General features: G+C 46.7%; 1 protein-coding gene across 2 annotated transcripts in view; it reads right to left on the minus strand.

Moving 5' to 3' along the window:
• Positions 1 to 973: 973 nt before the first annotated feature.
• The window catches only part of Gpr26 (G protein-coupled receptor 26), a 36,614-nt gene continuing 17,653 nt past the window's right edge, over positions 974 to 19,934 (minus strand). The window contains exons 3-4 of one of the 2 annotated variants that reach the window (XM_032892427.1): positions 19,458 to 19,648; positions 974 to 1,500 (exon numbers count right to left, since the gene is read on the minus strand). In XM_032892427.1, coding sequence (XP_032748318.1) covers positions 1,475 to 1,500; positions 19,458 to 19,648 — 217 coding nt within the window. In that variant the 3' untranslated portion in view covers positions 974 to 1,474. Of the gene's footprint in view, positions 1,501 to 18,801; positions 19,649 to 19,934 lie in introns of those variants that run through there. The other variant, XM_032892425.1, reaches the window with a different exon arrangement.

A 19,934-nucleotide genomic window follows, 5' to 3' on the forward strand; every position in this document is an offset into this window, starting at 1 on the left:
CCGAGTGTGGGAGGGAGCACGTTATGAGCTCCTTGGCTGTTTGACATGGAAAAGGTGCCTGCTTGCTAACATGTTGTGGAGAAAGTCACTCTGAGACTACAGCTGTTAGATAAATAAGACGACACTTCTTCGGAAGCTATTTATAGGCCAAATGGGGTGAATTCCTCAGGAGCTGAAAGATCTGAGAACTGAGGCTACTGTACCTCCCCTGCTTCTTCCTGACTTACTGAGGAGCAAGGAGGTCTCCCAAGTTCAATAGTGTGTGTGTGCGCGTGCGCATGCGTACGTGCGTGCACACACACGTGCACATTAATATCAGCTGTTCTGTAGGCACTGCCCACTCAGTCACTAGCCTGCCACTGAGCCTCAAGAATCTGCTTGTGTCTGCCTCCCTAGCACTGGAATCAGGAACACATGTCCCCACACCCAGCATTTTTTATATTTGGGTTCAGGGTGTGTGTCTTAGGGTTTCATTGTTGTGAAGAGACACCATGACCAAAGCAATTCTTTATAAAGGGCTGGTGTACACTTTCAGAGATTCAGTCTATTATCATTATAGAAGGAGGCACGGCAGCGTGCAGGCAGGCATGGTACTGAGGAAGGAGCTGAGAGTTCTACATCTTGATCCAAAGGCAGTCAGGAGGGGATTTCCATTCACGCTGAGTGGGGCTTGAGAATAGGACATCACAGCCAACCCTCAGCTCCAACAAGGTCACCCCTCCTAAAAGTGCTACTTCCCACAGGCCAAGCATGTTCAAATCCCCACAGAGTAGGATTCAGGTTTTATGGTTGCTTACTAACTGTATTTCATCAGACACAACAGCCTGCCCACTTGTCCAACTTGAGCAGAACAGCAGTCATTTGCATCGTTTACTGTGCATGATAGTTTGTGTGTCAACTTTGCTAGGCCAGTGTTACCAGCATTCACACGTCAATCTCAGTGTCAGAGGTGCCAGAAATGGTGTCAAATCCCTTGAAACTGGAGCTATACATGATTGTGAGTCGTGCAATGTGGGTGCTGAGGACCAAACCCAAGTCCTTTGCAAATAGCACATGTGTTCTTAACCGCCAAGCATCTCTCTGGGCTCTCATGCCCAACCTTAATAGCATGTAAATGATTTTCATGAATGCTCAAATGAGTGAAGTGGCCTCTCTCTGAAGCATAATCATTGTTGTGAGTATAGTATATACACTTCTGTGATGGACAGTGGACTTCCTGGAACCTAGATGACACCTGCAATGAGTAACCCGTGTTTCAAACGAAAGAAAACAAGCCATAGGCAGGAACCATCAAGATGCACAGTGAGTGTGTCAGGGTGCTTCCAATGTGTCCCCGGAGATAGGTAAGCCGCTAGGATGACCATTTGTACTTCTGTCACCTGGAAAGCACAGAAACTCTTCTCAGACTGGGGCCTGAGAAGTCCGAGGCCGTGTTGGCAGATATTGTATCTGTTGAAGGCTACTTTCTGGTTCATCAGTGGCCATCTCCTGTGTCCTCAGCTGTTGGAAGAGGAAAGGGAGCTCTCTGTAATATATCTTTTACAAAGATGCTAACACCACCCCCAAGAAATCCACCCTCGTGGTCTACTCACCCCTAATGGCTCTGTCTCCTTATGCCAAGCACTTTATAAGGGAGGGTCTCCAGATAATCTCGTGGGCACATACTCATAGAACCCTATATCCATGTAGATATTTGCTCGTCCATGGTCATGTGCTGCTGTATTTAAAATAGTGCAGGAATGGAATCAATCAAGATATCTATCAATAGATGACTGATAACGAAAATGTGCTCCGTATATAAAATGGAATATTATTCAGCCATAAAGAAACATTGAACCAGAAATTTGAATGACAACAGATGGATGGACTTGGAAAGTATAACATTAAGCAAGACAACCCAAACTCGGGAAAAAAACTTGTATGTTCTCCTTCATCTTTGGATCTTAGCCTACAATGTATTCATGTACACATGGAGAACGGCATTAGTGTCTGGAAAGGACCAAGACAGGGTAATTAATATCAGTTGATTAAGAAGGACTGAATGCAGACAGCAGGACTCATGAGTCATGCAAGGGGATATACAGCTATCCTTTTTCTAGTTCATATTTATTTCCTTTTGTGGTAGCTAATTGCATAAAAATACAATTGGTAGGGAGAGTATAGAACTCTAAACAAAGACCCACGGCTTTGGAATGCTTCTTCCCACTTCAGAGAAGTCTGCTAAGATGGTCAGAGTTCAGAAATGAACAAGTGTGTGAGGGTTCTCATTAAACTAGCCGTGAGGTGTTTGATTGGTGAGATAATTAGAATAAATTGATATTTTAAAGGAGGAGGTTAAGGATGAGGAGGAGGAAGGGGAGAGGGAGAAAAGAGGGAAGGGAAGGAGGAGGAAGAGGAGGAGGAGAAAGAGGAGGAGGAAGCGGGGACTCAGCAATTGGACTAGGCTGGCTGACCAGTTTGCCCCGGAATCTGCCTGTCTCCATCCCCAGCACTGAGATCATAAGCATACACCACCATGCCTAGTTTTTTACAGGCAAGTAGAACTCAGTCCTTATTCTTTCACAGCAAGCACTTTACCCATCTCTCCAGCCCCCATGCCCACACATTTTATTTTGTTTTAAAAAAAAAACTGTCCATAAACTCTAGAAAATAATTCTTATTATCAGAATCAGAGCCCTACCTGGCCCTTTAAAATGCTTCATGGCCTTTGATTGCCCGGCTGTACCATTGTGTGTTCCAGAAGTCCCCTAGAATTCCCAAACATTTACCATGATGAACAAGACAGGCATGGGCTCCTTGTGTGGCCCACACCATTTTGCTTGGGTTCTGATTATGATTTGGTGCAGTGCAGCCTGGGCAGAAACCTTGCAAGTTTTGAGACCCATTGATAATTTGCATCCAACAAGGTGGTGCCAGCTTCCTGTGTGTGTTCAGCCCAGTGAATCTGTGTGTTCTTCTCTCACCCCAACTAGGACACAGAACAGTGCGTGTCACTCTCCTGGGATATCTTGGCACTAGAGTACACTAGTAATCTCTGTGTGACCTGGTGACTCCAGGGCCACTCTCTTACCCTAGTTATTTTATCTCTCATAAGAACCCCAGCTCTGAACCTTCCATTTTACCTCAGCCATGCTGCAGCTATGTAGTCTCTGAGCTCTTTGTCACGTATTGCTATACTAATTTTCTTATTTTGTGGCTGGGCTACTGAATTTCTGTACCAGGACACAGAAATGTCCATTTATCTTTATGTTAATGCCCTGTGCTACTGTAACACACCACTTTGAATCAACACAGGTCTATCATGTTCTGGTCCTGTTACTCAGAAGTCCGAACTGAGCTTCCCTGGGCTAAAATCAGGGTGTCTAAAGGTTGTATTCCTTAGGTGCCTCAGAGGATGGGGTCCACTCACTGCCCTTAGCAACTTATACAAACTGCTTATGTCCTTGGCTTCTTGCCCTCCTCTATGGCAAAGCCAGCAGTCAACACCATCAGGTCCCTTCTGACTGACTCTTGTTTTCATCTCTCTTCTGGACTATCCTCCTCTGTCTGTCCTTCTTTTTAAAATACCTTTATTTCATTGTTTTTGTGACACACACGCACATGTCCATAAATGGAGGTCAGAGGGTGTCTTGTGGGAGTTTATTCTCTCCTTTCTATCATGTAGGGTCCTGGCTTGCAGCTCTACCAGCTGAGCCATACTACCCACCCACCCAATTGCATCTTCAAGAATTCCCATGATAATTACACCATACAGGACACACTCCTATCTTTAGTTGATTAACTTAATTATACCTGCAAAGTCCTCTGCCCTGGCATATGTGATGGGGCTGCAAGGCATGTTTAGGAAGTCCCTATTATGCACCCCACCTCCAGTCTTCATTAAACATCCTTCTCATTCCAAAGCCTGTGGTTTTTCCTCTCTCCCATACCAGAGTGGCTCCTAGGAATGAATTTATATCCAAATAAGCAAAATCCAGCACCTGCTATAGAACAATGTCACATTAAGAGCCCCATGTGTCTAGGACAGGTTTGCAGATGGCTTGATCAGTCTATGAAGCTTGTGGGAAGATGGGGCTGGGGGCTGGGGCAAAGCTGTCTACTGGTTGGTGTCCACTGACCTACATTCCAGGTAGCAGCTGCAAACATTTCTTTCCCACAAAGAGGAGGGGAACGCAGGTGAGTGCTGTCAGGGACTGGGGGAGAAATGAAGCCAATTATTAGATAAAGTGGCCAAACGAATAACCTGCTAGAGGATTGTCCACAGACGTCACCCTGTCTTCGTTTGCTCACCATTTGTCTGAGCCAAGCTTCATTTAGTTCTTCCCTTCACCCCAGATCCCATATGCTGCTCTGCGTGCCCGGGCCCACTGCTAGAGACACGGGCGTGCAATTATCCAGCTCCTACGCATTTTCTTGTTCTCTTGCTCTTTGAGCTTAATTTCCCTGAGAGGCTTTGCCTTGAGTTTGCTTTCAAACCCATAATTACGAGGAGGCACCTAATGAGTCCAGGAACAAACTTCAGCACCGCACAGCTATTTGGTTTTAATGGGATAAACGGGGGGAATGTCAAACAGGGAGATCTCTGGCTTGTTTCTGTCGCTTGTGTGCCTGAAGGGTACCTAGCCTTCCTAACCATTTGATGCAGCCCACCCTGGGGGATTATCTCTCTGGAGTCCTACAGCGTCTTCCACCCATCTTGATGTCATGCAGGCTGGTGACCCTGGCTGTTCTAACAGTCCTGGAAAGCTTCTTGTTTGGGATCAGCAGAGACCACCAAGGTCACTGAGGGTACATCAGGGCCCTGACCTCAGTCACCACACCATGGCACTCCCGGGAGAGGACTGACTTCCTCCCGACACACATTACTACAGGGTAGTGACTGAGACTGAGCAAATTGCAAACAGTGTGGATCATAATGAATATTTTGACTTGGAAAACAGCATTCTCCGTGATGCCTAACGTCTACAGGAACTTGAGAACTGACAGGAAAATCTATTATCAAAGTGCCGTTCCCACGGTGTTGTTATTAAGAGGAATTTGCTGAGAGTACCTGCTGAGTACTGTGCCGGGTACTTAGGACCTGGGGAGGAATATGGGGGTGGGAGAGAACACAGAAGAAGGTGCATGTAAGAATGTAAGTCAGTGGTAGTGGTTCTCAACCTTCCTTATGCTGCAATCCTGTAATACAGTTTCCCTTGTTCCACTGACCCCCCAACCATAAAATTGTTTTGTTGCTATTTCATAACTATAATTTTATCAGTGTTATGAATCGTCATGAAAATATCTGATATGCAGGACATCTATATGCTGCCTCCAAAAGGAGTCATGACCCACACAGGTTGAGAACCGTGAATATAAGTAAATACAGGAGCCTCTGCATAGGACTGTGCAGAAGGAAAACAACAGGATACAATAATGGGGAAACAGATAAGGACCAGACTGTGTTCCAAGGTATATCAGACAACGCTGGATGCCAACTGTCAGTCAGCCATGAGTCATGCCCCCCACTCCCCAGTACTCTCAGAATGACTCTTCCTGGAGTGAAGTAGCCCCTCACAGGGCAAGTCTCTTCCCCCAATAACTATATCCTCTTTTTTTCTGGAAGGTCAATACCAAGGTGAGGAGTAGGAGGGGTTGAAAGGTACAGGCGTAACGATCTCTGCGAATGTTGAGAGCAGAGTCCAGCATGACTGAGTCAGAGAGCAGAGTGATTCAGGAGAACACACCCAGCTTATGTGTTGGTTGAGGCCTGAGGTCATTCATCTGGGAGCCCAGCACTGAGCTTTGGCCACCTGGGTGTCAATGGTGCAGACACTCAGAGGGAAATAGGAAGTTCCCTCATAACCCCAAACTCTCACACCCCTACCTCCCACCCCTGCCCCTGGCTTGTGGCAATTTGTAGGTTACCTTTGACTTGGCCCCAGCTCAGTTAAGACTCTTCTCCCCTCCCCAGCTCCCATTTCCCTTCCCCGTTTCCAGATGGGACCAACAAAAAGAGTGGAAGGTAGATTTATAATCTCTGCAAAGCAAATATTCTGCCTGATTTCTGATTGTCCCTTTCCCATTCAACCACAAAGTAGAGTCCAGGGATGTGCCTGAGGTCCCTATCCAACCTCTTCCTGAGACATATATGAGAACTGGTCTCTTAAGTCGTTTATCTGCCATGCAGATGCTGGGCCCCAACACTGATCTCAAAGGCATAGAGACGTGTGAAGAGACCCTGTTTGAATGCGCTGTCTAGGTGGCTCTCACTGTCTGATCCCACATCCTTCATCAGCCCAGATGGCACTGCCAGACCTCCCCCTCAGGCAGCGGCTCACACCTCACTCCTCACCAGTGCCATTCACAAACATATGTAGACCTACCCAACACTGGCAGCCATTGCACTCAGAACATAAACACTGAGTAAGGTCAGTACAGGAACTGCTCTCCACAGAGCTGGTATACGGTCCCACCATCTACCAGCTTGAGTTAATGTCCAGAGCCCATTATTTTGTCTGGGCCACATTTTTCTGCCTATTAAAGTAAGTTTGGGTCTGGGAATATGGTTTAAATGGTACAGTACTTGCTTAGCAAGTAATAAGTCTTGGGTTTGACCCCTAGTACTGCATAAACTCTCTCTCTCTCTCTCTCTCTCTCTCTCTCTCTCTCTCTCTCTCTCTCTCTCTCTCTCTCTCTACATATGTGTGTGTGTGTGTGTGTGTGTGTGTGTGTGTGTGTGTGTATGACATGTAATCCAAGAGGTAGAGACAGGAGGATTTTAAGTTTATGATCATACTTGGCTACACATCCAGTTTAAGGCTAGCCTTGGCTACATGAGAAGAGAAAAGAGCAAATGGGATGGAAAAAGAAGGGTATCTGATGTCCTAGCTTGGGGGTGGATGGGAAGCTCTGCTGCTACTGTTAAAACCTCAAGTTTCATGGACAGCCACCACTGAGCTGGTCTGATGGAAGAAGAGCCACTCTTCTGGGCGACAGCCCCTTCTCCCTTCTATAACCTCTCCTCAGCATGACTCTATCCTATAGCCACCCTCTGTGTCTCCTTCCCTAGTGGATTTTGGCAGGCCAAAGAGCAAAGCACTCAGACAAGTAACCAGGGACTCTGGCAGTAAGGCTTCTCTTGAACCAGTGTCAACCTCTCCCTCTCCCTCTCCCTCTCCCTCTCCCTCATCTCCACCCCCCCCATACCTGAACTTTCTAAAATATGAATAAGTGTGCATTCCATACTAGTGGCTTCCTGTTGTCCCATACGCTTCTATTAGCTGTTTCAATGGTGTACAGTGGCAACTCATTGTTGTTTTGACCATTTGCCTGATGGGGCCACTCATGGGGACTTTAGAGGCTGGCTTCCTACACTGCCATCCCATGCAACATGCTCACATGCTCAGGGTTGTGATACTGGAAATGGGAGAGTCTACCTTGTGCCCAGCTTGAGCCTGGGCTGCCCATTCAGGACAAGTTCATGCCCAGACCAACTCTGCCAACACACCTACTCCTATCTCTCTCAACCGTAGACCTAGCCCTCCAGTCTTAGGAACCCAGAAAACACCATTCTGTGAACCCCATCTATAGAGATGTCTAGAGTGGAAAGAAATTCCATTGGTCCTGAAGACTTTTCCAACTAGATCCTCCTATCCTTGTGCACATGCATTGGAGGGTTCATTTTTCCAGAAGGACTGGCTCTTGGTACCCTCTTGTCCGCTATGGCGACCTCTAGCTCCAAGCTTTACCTTTCTTCACCACCTTCAAGTGGGTGACGGGCCAGTATCAGGGTGAAGTTGGAGAAGCCTGCCTTAGTACTTCACGTGAGGTGTGCAGGGCAAGTGACACAGTAAATAAATGTGTTTCTAACAGGATTCCAGAGACTTAGCTCAGTCTGTGAGGTCAGATGGAAGGTCACATCTTCATTTCACTCACCTTTGACAGAGATTTGGCATTACCCTCAGTTATACTATCAGGATATTAGCTCAGCTCGACCTTAATATCAGTGGAAACCACAGCTGTTCTGTGTCATCTTGCTACTCCTGCAGATATTTGAAATGTAGCTTAAGGTCATGACAGTGTTTATATTGTCCCTGGATCTTGTCATTTACTGCAACAATCACTCTACTGCAGCCTTCAAGAATGTTTTAGCAAGTATATTTTAACATGATTTGGTTCTCTTTGAATTTTGAAGTATTTTACTTTCAAAAAAATTATCTGGAGGAATCCATTGGTATTATAGGCTGCTAACAGCCCCATGGCCTATACAAGACTACAGATGCCCTCTCCACTCCAACCCCACTTCCCCACCCCATCCCCATCCCCACCCCAAAGGAAGACTTGTTAGCATGAAGGATTCCATCTTCGGGGGAAATTTTTAGTAATTCTGAAAAATGAAGGTTTTTTTTTTTTATGAGAGAAGCTAATTCTGAGAATTTGTCAAGATTTTTGGAGCTGAAAGAAATTTTTGAGACAGGCAGCTTCCCTCATGGGATGATCTGTTCAGTAGAAATGCGTCTATGAGTGATAAAAGCCATCCTAAGTGTGATCAGATAGACAGAGCCATCCTAACTGTGATTGGATGGGCTTGGGCAGATGTCCCACACCACACAAGCAACAACGCTGTTAACAGTACTGAGCCTCCAAATATTGCAATGTGCCTCTGAGATGTCTATCACCCCAAATCCACATGACCACTATTTTCATGTAAATAGAAAGGGGGGAAAGGAGGAAGGGGAGGAAGGAGGGGGGGAGGGAGGGAGGGAGGGAGGGAGGGAGGACTCCATCACAAGTGTTTACTCAGCTGTTGAATGTTTGGGCTATTTCTAGCTTTTGGTTTTAACAATCACATACGAATTCCCCGCCACATGTGCATTCCCAGCCACACGTGTACCCTGGCTACATGTGCACTCCTAACCACACAGGTAGCCCCAGACACATGTGCACCCCAGCCACATGTGAACCCCACATGTGTACCTCAACTACATGTGCACCACAGCCATGCATGCACCCACAACCACATGTGCACCCACAGCCACATGTGTGCCCCAACTACCTGTGTACCACAGCCATGTATGTACCTCTAGCCACATGTACACCCCACAGTCACATGTGTACCCCAACTACATGTGTATCGCAGCCTTCTGTGCACCCACAGCCCTGTGTGTACCTCTAGCCACACATGCACCACAACCACACGTGCACCCACAGCCACATGCATGCAAATACCGTATCAGTTCATATCCCCAAGCACAATGTGTGACTGATAATCATCCCACACTCTTGACTGAGTTGTCCCAGAGGTGTGTGTTTGGGTAGTAGCTCACTGCAGCTTTAATTTCCATTCGTCCCATGGCTCTTGATACTGACCTTCCTGTATGCCACTGGCCATTTGCATACCTGTCTTTGGTGATGCTTGTTTCTTCTGTCTGTTGCTGTGAGGATATCTCTCCTATATATTATGGATGCGATTCCTTTGCCAGTCATGGGAATTGCAAATGCCCCATTTTGCCCCTGCCCTTTTGATTTCCTTAATGATGTTTCAGGAGCGGGCTTTTCCCACTGTGATGAAATCCAGTCCATCACTTAAGGATCATTTATTTTTTTGCAAATAAATGTTTTGCATGCCCCAAAGTTGTAGAGGTCTCCTCCAGTGTTGTCTTCTGCAAAGTTTAGATCCTTAGCTTTCCATTTGTGTCTGTGAGAGTTTCAAGAGAAGTTAGTATGCGGGAGAGGCTGGGTCAAGGCTTGCTTATTTGGTTGCATGGATATGCAGCTGCCTTAGCACCATTTGAAGAAGACTGACCATGCCTCACTGGATTGGCTTAGCACCTTTGTGGAACCATGGACCATCTAAGCGTTGGTCTATTTCTGAATACTATTCTTTTTTTTTTTAATTGATTTCCATGTCTAAAATTTCACTGCAGCTTTATTTTTAAAGATGGAAAAACTAGAGCTGAGAGACAGAAGAGTCTTGTACAAAGGCAGATAAAATAAGTCAGAAGCCAGGCTAGAACATGGCCCTTCTAAGTATGCATCTTGGAGGAGGGGAGCTGGGGATGGAGATGATCTAAACGCTTTCTATGCATGTATGAAATTGCCAACGAGTTTAAAATTGCAAAAAAGGCTTACCAGAGGTTAGAAAAATTAAAAAGACAGGGCTCTATCCTTCTCGGGGAGTCTGTTCCAAAGCTAACCCCCCCAGTGGGTGGTACCCCAAGCCATAGAGAGTACAGAGAAGTTAAGGAGTTTCTTATCCATACCAGACCTACCATTCATGAAGTTTTATACTCAGGAGCAAAATTAGCAGGCATTTTCTTTCTCCTTCTTCAGTGTTTCACCAAGAAGAGATTCCTTCCTAGATCTTAGCGATGTCAGCAAATGCCTTTTTTTCTTCCCTTATGTTGAGAATTTATTTTCTTAAGTAAGGCACTTTATGGACATTTTTAGTCATATTCATATGGCCAGCATCATTATTCTTGTGCTTTGGAGTCAGTGCTAAGTAAAAGGGATCACCTGAGCATAAGCACTTGGAGGTACTGTGACAGTCCTCAAGGCTTCTAAGCAGCCTTTGAGCAGATAGCATGTGGGCAATGAGGGGCAGTGTGTATGCGAAGGTCTGAGTCACATCTTGATGGGACAGAGCAGGCTGGCATGATGACATTTCATTATTCTTAGAGCCACATGCACTTGAAAACGTGTGAATTATTTAGCTCTGGAATTTTCCCTTTAATACTTTTGGACTGTGGCTGGCCAGAGGTAACTAAAAACCTGGAAAAGAAAACCAAGGTTAAGGGGAGACCCCAAACATAAAGAATAGTGAGAATGTGGGTGCTAAGGAACCCACCAGCCTGCCTGGAGGGTGGCCACAGACAGGCCAGGCCAGCCAAAGTCTTCATGCAGTACCTCTGTCACCTTGCCCATGGTGTTCCATACCTGCAGGCTCTCCACAGAAAGATGGGGGTGGGGGATATTGACATCTTTGAGCAAAGAGTGCAGGGTTACACAGGCAATGCTGGTGGCATGTGCCAGGCAGCATCGGGGACACAGAAGGTACTCAGGTGACTGGTGGTTCACACCCTCACTCAGCCCCTTGCTTCTGAAGTGGCTCCAGGGCTGACCCTTAGTGGTGAGGACAACCACTGTTGACGAGAGCACGGACTCCTTCCTGATTTATCTTTCTGGTCCCAAGCCACTTCATCTCTCTGAGTGCAGTCTCTGCAGCGTGACAGGGGACAATCGTACAGCAGAAGCTCTTAGGAAGAGGACCTGACTGAGACCCCAGAACGATACCAAATACATGGCAGCAAGAGGGTGGCTTCTTCCCCTCCCAGAACTCTGTCCTGGAATCCAGCTCACAGGTCACCTGGCAAAGCCCAGCGATCCTGTCCGAAGGATAAAAGTTGCATGGTGCTGCACTTTGAATCTGTCCCACAGAAGCAAGTGATCCAAGCTTTGTCTCTTGTGGAGGAGACAAAGGAGGTGGGATCTAGTAAAAGGCACTTGAGCAATGAGGCCCCACCTTCAGGCCTGGGCTAAAATCAACCACAAGGGAATGTGGAAGCCCCAAGCTCAACTTAGGTTTCTTACATTCTCTGTCTTGCCATTTGATGCCTTCCACCATGCTACACACCAGCCCCTCCGTCTTGTACTTCCCTGTGTTCAGAGCTGTTCTTTATACGTTACCCAGTTTCAAGAGGTCGGTTACAGCAGCACAAAGCAGTTTAAAATACATGGTACTTGGAACCTCTCCCATGGCAGGCGTGTTTCGGTGTGTTTGTGAGTTTGCACAAATTAAGAGAGCGCCCCATAGGATGATCGCCTCAAAGTCAGAGCAGCGTGTGAGGCCAGAGGCAGTGAACAGGGTACTGAAATGAGAATATAGTCTCAGAAGGTGAGAGAGAAAAGAAAGACAAACTTGGGTGCCACTGTGGAATTACAAAAGGCCGCATTTCTGACAATTCGCTAATACACAAAATTGTGTCCATGCTAGGTCAGCCAGGTATGGGTGAGCTTTTATAACAGGAATCTTTATTGGACGGAATCACAATATATTTCCCTTGTGTTAACCATCAATTCTATCATAAAAATATATTACAACATTTGAGATATATTCACAAAACATAAGCCATTGTAAACAGAGCAGGCAGCACTGGCCTTGGATTCAAGTCTCTTGAGTCCTGTTTCATCAGCGTACAGCTGCTGGCGAGTGTGTCCCAGGGAAGGCGATGCTGCCTTGTTGGGAGAGCTACTAGTGATATTTTATTTAAGAGTAAATGGAGCCATAGTTCTGTTGGTTAAATTAAAAAGCGAAGTAAAAACTACAATGACATGAGACAGTGGCCTCTGCTTCCTTTGGTGCCCGGTGTTCAGCTGTTTGTGCTGAATGTTTGCCTTACGTAGTGTGCATTCTTGAGCATGCACACGGATGGGAAACTCCCTGACTCCATATGTATTTCTGTTCATTTTCCTAAGAATCTGCTATCAGGAACTGTGGCATTGTCAAAACCAACCAAGTGTCGTCAGAAATACCTTTTATTTTTCCGAAATCTTGGTTTTTCTTGAAATGTTACGATATAATAAAGTCCATTTCCTCATAGAATCCCAGCCTTGCTGGACACACTCGATGTGTCCTTGCTGTGGAGGACCTCTATGTCTTCTACTGACCATTTCTGGATGCCTCCAGCAATGGATGACATGACTCTGCTCACCTTCCTTTGCAGACAGCAAAAACAAAGGCAATATACAAAGGTACAGGAATCTAAAGTGTTGGTCGTTCGGGCCCTAGGAACCTGGAGCCTCCATGCTAGGTGACCTTCAACCAACTTCCCTCTCACCTACAGGAAGTGATGCTTCTTCTACTGGGTACCGGGCAAGGTAAATTCACTGTGCTTCCTCAGTGAGGGATGGAGCATGAACCTGGTTGATAAGTGTCTGCTGTCACGCACCACACTGGACAAAACAGCAGAGGAAGGTTCTTATCTACCCAAGGGCATCCTCACCACATGAGGAGACCACCTTCCTATGGCGAGGTTCTAATTCCTTCTCCTTAGAAGTGCCTTAGCAAAGAACGTGAACCATCCAACAGCAAGTTAACTGCCCCAGGTGGCAGAGAGGGCAAGACAAGGTACCTTTTGATTACTGTTTGCAACTCAGCACAACTGGGTTTCCTGCAGGAGACCCTGATGAGCCTGGCGGGGCCCAGGATCGCATGAATGCCTCTGTGCTGCAGGAGGGATTGTGTCTACACATTGCTTGTGAAACAGGACTGCAAAGAAACTTGGCATTCGAAGCTCTCTTGAGCAGGGCGGGTTGGTCACTGTTAGTAATTCAAGCAAAGGTTTGGCAACAGAGGGGCTGAAGGAAGACATGGAGATCAGGGCGTTTGCAGATGGGGTGTTGGGGATTTTAGCCAGCCCTGAGCAATTACTATGACCTGGTTCCATTCACCCAGACACACTGCAGGAATGCCATTGTGATGGCCCCCGATGTGCTTTCTGCCCTATTATGGGGTATTCTCTTTGGGTATTATGGAGTGTGGCCTAAGCCTGAGACTGCCTGTCTCCAAAGAGAGAGTCTAGGCCCTTTGAAGCCATCAAATCATGAGCTCTACTTCTACGCTGGGGAGCAAGTATAATGGTAGCTATGGAGACCTATTGGGACTGTGTGAGGGGAAATGGGAAATACCATGTGTCAGTGTTCCTAAGAACAGATACATCCAAGGTGCACACACAGGCCTTTGACTCTAAAACATCAATTGTTTTAAAAACCCTTAAATGTGGGTGAACAAGATAAAGCAGGGCTCTGCCGTTAATGATTCGATTCACATCTGGCCTTTAAATGTGAACTGCGCAAGTGAACTGTGCACCATCCCCCACCCTGCCAAGGGAGGATGTGGAATGCCTAAGAAGTGTGAGGACAGCCTCTGTACCATGGCTGCCCCTGCTGTGCTAATTCTTCCATTTGTTCCTGGGGATGGGTAGCGGGGCCCCTCAGGCCCTGTGGATGCTAACCTTGTAACGCTCGCATATACAAAACAGAGACATGATGTCTGTTCCCACTCAGGGTCTCATTAGAAGAGGTACCCTCGGGAAATGTGCCTGGGCTTGGTTTCATGGAACTGAATTGTAGCTATGTGTGGTGGCTCTTGCCTGCCTGCAGTACTAGCACCCAGAATGCTGTGGCAGGGGGATTGCTTATCACTACGAGGTCTGCTGCAAGGTTGAGGCCAATGTGGGCTATATGGGAAATTAAAGGTCAGCTGGGACAACCTGTAAGTAAGTCAGTAAGCAAGCAAGTAAATAAATAAATAAATAAATAAATAAATAAATAATAAATAAATAAATAAAGGAATGAACACTGCCATTGATAATAAATATTGGCTTTGTCGTACACCTAAACTTGACGAGATGATCCTATTGCTGAAGATACCATACACATCAGCCACAGGATGTGGTAAAATCACAACTGACCAGGCGGTTCTCTCTCTTGCTGGCTAACTCTCACAGTACTGGAATGTGCTCTGCAGGGTGCCAGGGAAAATGCCATTAACAGTCTTAGCCAACTGTGACTCTTGATAGCAAAATTTGTCCGTGGGTACAATAGTTCACCAATGTCATGGGGTAATTGATTATTTTCTGATTGGATGTAAGGCCTACTACACAGGAGGAAACACATGCTTGGTACTATATGTAAATCTGCCCATGGTAGTGATGGCTGCTGGAGAAGGAGTATCAGTTTTCCTCTGAGGTCTGGTCCTGGGTGTATCCGATAGATAGCCCTGTACCCTCATACCTACCGCAACACCAACTGAACTCAGTTTGTTTTTTAAAGTACATAAAGTTGGGAGGGAGAGCTTGTGTCAGGAGAGGGAGGGAGAACTTGTGTCAGGGGAGGGAGGGAAGGAACTGGAAGGAATGGCTAGCTGCTGAGTAAATAAAATATTCAATTTTTTAAAAGTAATGAGTACTTGTTAATCCCCTCAAAGTGAATGTGATTCTCTTTGCTTCCCCCTCTCTCCTTACTTTTCTTTTTTTTCTCCTACTTTTCTTTCTTCTCTTTTTGGACAGCTAAATACATGTGGATTTTTCTCCCTGTCTTTTCCTAATTTTGTTTTGGCTTTACAAACATCAACCCCATTAGCCACGGATGACATTCACATCTTGGGGGATACTGCCTGCTTCTGAGCACCCATTGGTCAGTGTTCCTGGATGCACACTAAGCCCCACTCGGCTGGACCCTTCCCAGGCTGGTCCACATCTATGTCTCACTGCAGGCTGTACCAGCAGTTCTGACCCAAAGCCCACCGCTTCTGTAAAGTCTTTCAGGGGCTCCTGAAACAGCCTTGAACAGCCCTGAACAACACTCCTTAACCTAGTCCCACTGAGACACTCTGCTCCCCTGGAGCCTGACACAGGAGGCTCTGGCTTACAGAACTATGGGGTGACAGATGAGAATGCCATAGCTCTTGGTCAAATCTGCTTTTTGCCATCTGTCACTCAGCATGTCATTGCAGCAGCCCATTCTTTGGACCTCTAGGACACCACAGCCCTTGACTTGTGCTGTGTGGGTCAGGTTGATAGACACAGTTTAAAGCTCCAACTGTCCCCTCTCTGTGCTGGATCACTGAAGTTTCACAATTCCATTCCTTAGGTCCCATGGCTCCTCCCTCCTGGAAGTTGACTGCCTAAAGTATTCATCTTTTTATTCTTTACTCTGTGCTTGGGATAGGTGCTGAAGAGGCCTGTAAGACCACAGAAACTTCTGAAGAGAGGCAGAAAAGGCCTGTTTCCTGCTACCTCCCTTAGATCAGTTGAGGAGCAAAGCAAGGGAGCTCCCTAGGCGACAACAGATTGCTTGATCTTGGGAAGAAATGGGAGCTGTAGGGGAGGTGGGGAATTTATAAAGCAGGTTCCTCCCACATAGCATTCTCTGCTGAACCTGCAAGAGCAGACTGGATGGAGATGCTGTGCCCTTCCACCCTCCCCCAACAAGGTTGCTCATCTCTGTCTACCTTCTCTCAAGGAGAAAGACACACAATAAAAAAGAGCCTCACAAACACAAGGTGAGAGGTCTATTGCTCAGAGTGATGGGGCCTGAGCTGAGTCTGGAAAGAGAAGACGGGAGACAGTTAAGGAGGCCACTGAGCTATGCTCGGTGAACACAGACAAACGTCTATGGGAGGTGAGCTAGCCATGCAACACCCAGACTGCACTGCTTTGCCATTCAACAAGCATCCTATGTTCCTAGGGGCCCTAGGTTTCTGAGATCCTGGTCCCCTAGAAAGGATCCAAGGAAAATATAGATTTGGGGCAAAGAGATCATAAAAGGCAAATGGTGTGTATAAGACCAGGACTGAACCCTCTGAGTGGATTTGAGATCTGGAAGTCCTGTCCTCTATAGGCACTACTCTCAAGCTTCCCAAAATGTTCTCACCAGCCCAGTGCCTCTCAAGTGCACTGAATGTGACTCTGTAATCTAGAGGGAGTCAAGCCAGTCAATGGGGTCCTTTACCTTGGGGAATGGAGTCTTTGCTGTTGTTGTTATTGTTGTTGTTGTTGTTGTTCTTATGCCTCATACCTGAGAAAAACCACACATTGTTGGATTAATTAGATTGCCAGAATGAGGTAGATTGCTCAAGTGGGAACAGTGACCACAGGGGGCATGTTTCAGAGGTGTGCAGACCCGACTATAAACATTTATGGGAAGGCAATTGTCGCAGTATTGGCTAGTGCCCATTGTCGATGTTGCCACTTTCTCCTCACTTCCCTTGGGTTTTCAAGCCTGTGTCTAAGTGATAATGAAAACTCTCCATCAACGGGCTTATCTGGGTTCTTGTCGGTGGCACAATGCCAGTGTAATGGATTTTAATAGATGGTAAGCAGTTTTAGAAGCATAGTGAAAATTACAGTGTACATCCTTCCGGATATGTGGTGCTGTGGGTGGCAGATCCTGCTTCTGGGCTAAGGAAGGGACAAGGAGATCTCAATTCAACTCAGGGTACAATATGTTGCCTATACAGAGCAAGCAGAGAAAGGGTTTGCAGGGCTACTCTCCTTCTAAAGCAACACGAGGGAAGTGGATGTCATGCTTGTCTACTGATCCCACTCCCTGGGTCCCCATTTCCTTTGCCCAACTTTAGCAGTATTTGTGTGAGAAGGGGAATTATTTTGCACATGCCGTCTTTAGCCTCCTGCTTGATTTGAACTTCCCTGCACTTTGAGTGTTGGGACAACAGAACGTAGGCAACTGCTTATTACTAAGAAAGCTATAGAAGTGAGCATTGTGATTTAGGAAAGAAGGGACCAAATGGACTCTGAACCAGGAGAGTTTTGTTCCAGAAACAAATGCGTGGCAGTGTTGTGCTGGTAGATTGGGTGATGACAAGCTCTCTGGGGAGAAGGCCTGATTTATAACACTTAGCTATTCTGAGTGTGTAAAAACTTTCACCATGGTTAACTTTAAGCCACCAGTGTAGCCCTCGTCACAGGAGGGAGTGGTGTACCTCACCAGATTCCCCCAGAAGACTAGCTGGGGAAAGCTGGGGACAAAGTCCAAACAAGTGTCCTGGCCAGTCCCCTCTGGTGCCCAGGTTCTTTTCCTCAAACATGCCTCTCCCAGCAATGGGAGGATATTAAAGCCTCCTTAGATGTTACAACTATCGCCATTCTGGTCTCTATGGAAGCTCTGAAGCCTGACAACACTAGGCCTGATGGAATTGTTTTCTAAATGAATTGCCAAGAGTTAATGATAGGCCATCTTTTCAAAGAGACAGGCAGACATTTGTCTGCCTTTAACTACTGGGGCTGCCTGGCATGGAAAATCAACATTCTTCGGGTTGGTCTCTGGAGGATACACTTCTGAAACTAGGATGTGAGGAGCTATAAGGAGAGAGTGACACTTGTGATTTTATGGCTCTCCACCCTTCCCAACCATAGGAGTCACTTACAGGGCTCAGACACAACTGCTCTAAGCATTCTCAAGTGAGTCTGAAATGATAATGAGGCAGTGAGGCAGCATGGACCATGTGTACTTGTGTGTGTGTGTGTGTGTGTGTGTGTGTGTGTGTGTGTGCTCATGTGTGTGTGTTTGTGTGTGTGCACTCACTCACGCAGGTATGAGGAGAACCTTCTTTTCTGAGATCAGGCATTAGCTTGTAACCCATTCAGCTAAGCCTTGGCTGACCGGTGAGTTCTGTGGAGTCACCTCTCTCGATTCTCCAGTGATAGGATTACAGGTGCACGCCACCATGCCCAGTTTGCTTTCAATATGGGTTCTTGGGATTAGATTCTTTATGTTTGAACCATAAGCATTTTACTGGCTAAGCTATTTCTCCCATCCTTATCTTAGTTTTTAATGTGGCTAAGACTATGGTTCCCAATGGATTGGCATGTATATTACAGGAACAACATCCTATAGTAACTGCACTCATTTGTGGCACACAGCACTTTCGTGGTGACCTTGGATAGCCCCTGCTTTCTCAGGGCAAAATTGCAGAATGAGGGTAATGAACCACCAGGATAATGGAACCCAGTATCTGAGAACTAAGACTGCATCCCTGTTCAAGTCAGCTCCTAGGATTTGATGGGCAAGATGTCTAAGACAAGAGGAAGTACTTACTCCCCATCAATTCAGATCCCAGATGGGGAGGTAGGACAGACCAGCCACCGTCTTCCTGCCTCCCTTACCTACAACATGCAAATCAGAAGGTGACTTCCTGCTCGGATTTCATGGACTCTAACATTATCTATGACCTGTCTATTGAGACCACTTTCATGCTAAGATTGTCAATACACGCAAACAGTTTGATGGAAGAGGGACAAAAGTTGAATCCAATTTATCATTCTGAAGATGACTGGTAGGCAGCAAACCGGCTGTTAAACATGTTCCCATTGAGTGCAGGGCCCAAGGGTATCAGCTGACCATAATGTAGTTGGCACCAGCTGGATAATATTTGGGTTACAGCAGCAAACACTACCAAGGGGAAAAGAGATGCCATATTAGATCTGGGGCCAGAAGGCCACAGACAGCCTCACTTTCAGCATCACGAAAATGTCCCTTGGAGCATAGAACCCCATGACCAGTAGTTAGCAAGCAGGTGGGTATCATGGCCCACACCTGCCACCAGCACTCTGTGTCCTTGACACAAACTGGCCTACCATCCTCTGGGAGGCCTTTGGTGAGTCTAAGCACTCAAAACACACCCTCCGAAAGAAAGGCCAGGGTGTGGCCTATGGCCATCCTTTGGTGACAAATAGGGACAGTCCGACATCTTACCCTGGAAGAGCCAAGAAGCAGGCCCCAGATCTTGCTCAGACATCAGCGTCACGTCAATCGTCAGACAATGGTGGCAGTTACTGTCCACCCAGGAGTCCCAGACCACCTCCCTCTGCTCTGGCCACCTCATTCTGAACTCCCCAACAGGAGAGCTGTCCTTCACTCCGACACTGGCAGAATGTTCTGGCTGTGCGAGTCACCTGTGAGGCCCACAGAGTGAATGGAGCGTCTGTTGAAGATCCTGTTCAGAAGCTCCTTGCAGCTCCTGCGGTATTGGTGTCGCAGCAAGGAGTACACGAAGGGGTCAGAAGCAGCCTTGCTGTAGGCCAAGCACTTGGACAGCACACCCCAGTGTGAGTCAATGGGTGCTGTGGAGAAGAGTTCCACCAGCCTGTGGAGAGATGGGGATGTGTAGTTACTTGAGGGTGCCGTGGGCATGTGTTGGGGGTGTGGTTAGTTACATGCTCCTATGATTAATATTGCATGACAGCAATGAACGTAGCAAGGATGGCAATGAGCACTGATTAAGGCAGTTATTCCAAGTGCCATGCCACCTGCGGTACTGTAGAGACGCTGAAAGACACGACTACCTCATACGCCCAAGCTCCTCATAAGGACAGTCAACTCTAACGGCAGCTCTTAGAACCAGACCTATTCTGCATCCCAAGCTTAATGAT

Source organism: Rattus rattus, chromosome 2, assembly GCF_011064425.1.
Source record: "Rattus rattus isolate New Zealand chromosome 2, Rrattus_CSIRO_v1, whole genome shotgun sequence".
Classification (NCBI taxonomy): domain Eukaryota; kingdom Metazoa; phylum Chordata; class Mammalia; order Rodentia; family Muridae; genus Rattus; species Rattus rattus.